Genomic DNA, 2,837 nt, shown 5'->3' on the forward strand with positions numbered 1-2,837 from the left:
ATTGATGATGGATGGATGAGTGATGGATGATAGATTGATGATGGATGTATGAGTGATGGATGAGCATCATTGTGATACAGAGTGAATCAGCTGTTCTCTCTGACAGCAGCTAAAAAACCTTTTTGTTTGTTCACTCCTCCTCCTGCTCCGTCCCTCTCGGCCTTCTGTAGTAGGTACATGTTCTGTGTTACCATGGCAACGCACTCCCATCTTACATCATCCCATCTCTCCTTTCACCTCCGCCCCTTCCTTTTCCGTCCCCGTGTCTGTTGCAGGCGAAGCAGGAGGCGAGGGGCGTCGGCTGTGACGTGGTGAGGGTGGAGGTGGGACCGGGCCTGAACAAAGAGCTGCTGCTGGACACGTTCATCAGCTGCGGTGAGAAGCGTCACACGTCACGAGAGCTTCAAGTCCAGCTGCAGGAAGATCTCACAGATGAGCTCGTTGTTGACTGTGGTGGAACGTGCTCCGTTGAAACAAGTGGAATGTCTGAATGAAAAAAGAGAAACAAACGTTAACGTGTGTTTTAATGAGAAACGTCTTTAAACTGAGTTGGTTCTGACTGACACCGTTGAAACCAGACTTAACCTGTGTGACGTTCTAAACCTTCCTGCTTGAGGTCAACCAGGAACTTTAGTTCTGTTTGTTACATGTCTGAATATTGTTAGAGCTTTTCTTTGTCCCCATCGTGAGCAAGAAGAACTGTCAGGGAGGTTCGGGTCAAAGGTTAAGAAGCCCAAAACAAGCCGACCCGTCACTGTCTTGTCTCGGCCCATGGACCACATGTTTGTGCTGTGTAAGGAGACTGCAGCTGTCAAGGACTCGTCCTGAACTCTGAGCTGAGAGGATGACGCTGCTCGTGGCTGGTTGCACCTGTGCACGGCTCTGCATGTTTATACGTGTTGCGTGTGTAACCTGGCCTGAAATCTGGCGCCGCTGAGCGTGGTTCCTTTGGACTAACGACGTGAGTGACAGATATTGTTTCCAACCAGAACGAACGCTGAAACCAGCAGCAGCAGCTTGTAAATGGCTCCATTCTTTTTCAACGAGGAAAACATGGCCGACAAAGCTCAATATTTCAAAAGTTGCACAAACACGAAAAGTCCGAGCAGGAATGTCCTGAAGGAGCCGAACGTTTTGATGTTGTGGAATTGTTGCACCAGAACAAAAACTGAGGAACGAATCGCACGGAAGACAAACGGAGGTGAAGAATGAGAACGATTCAGAAACAGTCCATCAAAGTTCAGTCCGGTCCTCTGGACGGGTTCTTTTTGTTGAGACGTTTCGTTCTTCATCCAAGGTGCTCAGGTGGTTTCTGGAGTCCACCCTCTCCCCCGCCGAGTCTTCTGAGGCAGCCATAGCTGAAGTGGCTCAAACTTGTCCTGATTCTTCTACGTGGATTGTTGAGCATGAATCAGAAGATTCAGAAACCTCCGGACTCGTTCTTCATGACGGTTATAATGTTGCAGCTTCGTAGGACGTGTCCTTTAGCTGATGGACGTTCTCCGGCTTGTGTTTTCTCAGGCTTCCTGGTGTCGGCCCCGGGGTCGAGGCTGGGGTTGACCGGCGCCCACACCGGTCGCTGTGTGGTGATGCTGCTGGAGGGACTGGAGAAGGCTTCGTCCCTAACAGGCCTGCTGGGAGACCTCTGCCACAGTCTGGACAACAGGGGCCCTGCCTCCCCTCTGGTCCTGAGCACAGGTAGGAGCGCCGCCCACTGAAGAAAATCTTTCTTTGTTTGTCACTCTGAACAAATGAGGAGTAAAACAAATGCAGACTCATCCATCCCCCCCTCAGGTTCACACCACTTCCTGGAGAACAACTTCTTGATCGGCACGCTGTCGAAGCCCCGCCTTCAGGGCTCCGAGCTCCGCCTTCAGCAGCATTTCCGCTGGGTGACTCTCCGCTGGGACCAAGAGCCGCTGCATGGCCTGCTGGGACGGCACCTCCACAGCAAGCTGCTTCAGAAGGTCCGTCAGAGTTTGACCCCAGCTGCGGGAGAAAATATCTCAATAACTTTCCTTTAGGCGTAAAATACCTACGAGCCATGTCTTCTAAAAGAAACCCAAACATTAAGATCAAACATCCTGGGCGTTGAAAGGTTTCTCCTCGAGTTCCTTCACTGTGTTCAGTAGATGGACACGTTCAATTCAGTTTATTTGTAAAGCTCCAAATCACAACAAGTTGTCTCAGGCACTTTACAGAAACCCAACATTTTTCAGTCAGGTCATCTGGACAGTTTCTTTTTTTGTGCTAAAACATTTCGCCTTCGATCCAGAAGGCTTCATCAGTCAAGGAAACACACAACAAAACTGATTCTTCCACCAACTGCTACTCCAAAGTGGAACAAACCAGTTCTGCTTTACAGGAACATTCACATAAAAGCCAGTTAGTAAAGTTCTCTATCTAAGGAATCCAGCAGACAAGATGAATCTTGGCTTCGTTGCAGTCTCCCATCCTGAGCAAGCACAGTGGAGACAGTGGAAAGAAAAACTCCCTTTAACAGGAAGAAACCTCCAGCAGAACCAGCTCAGGACAAGAGGCCATCTGCTTTGACCGGCTGGTTGAGAGGACAGGAAGGAGAGACAGACCAACACAGAATGGTAGGTCCAGGTATAGGTCCAGGTCCAGGTATAGGTCCAGGTCCAGATATAGGTCCAGGTTTAGGTCCAGATGTAGGTCCAGGTATAGGTCCAGATCCAGATATAGGTCCAGGTTTAGGTCCAGATGTAGGTCCAGGTATAGGTCCAGGTCCAGGTTTAGGTCCAGATGTAGGTCCAGGTCCAGATGTAGGTCCAGGTCCAGATATAGGTCCAGGTCCAGATATATGTCCAGGTCCA

The 2,837-nt window shown here is 49.8% G+C and overlaps 1 protein-coding gene across 1 annotated transcript in view; it reads left to right on the plus strand.

The window, feature by feature from the left end:
- Positions 1-2,837, plus strand: part of cttnbp2 (cortactin binding protein 2) — a gene marked incomplete in the record, with an annotated part of 103,299 nt that overhangs the window by 83,048 nt on the left and 17,414 nt on the right. Inside the window, 3 exon segments of the mRNA XM_037683059.1 lie at positions 276-375; positions 1,522-1,698; positions 1,795-1,967. Coding sequence (XP_037538987.1) covers positions 276-375; positions 1,522-1,698; positions 1,795-1,967 — 450 coding nt within the window.

Source organism: Nematolebias whitei, chromosome 10, assembly GCF_014905685.2.
Source record: "Nematolebias whitei isolate Nwh7 chromosome 10, NemWhi1, whole genome shotgun sequence".
NCBI lineage: Eukaryota > Metazoa > Chordata > Actinopteri > Cyprinodontiformes > Rivulidae > Nematolebias > Nematolebias whitei.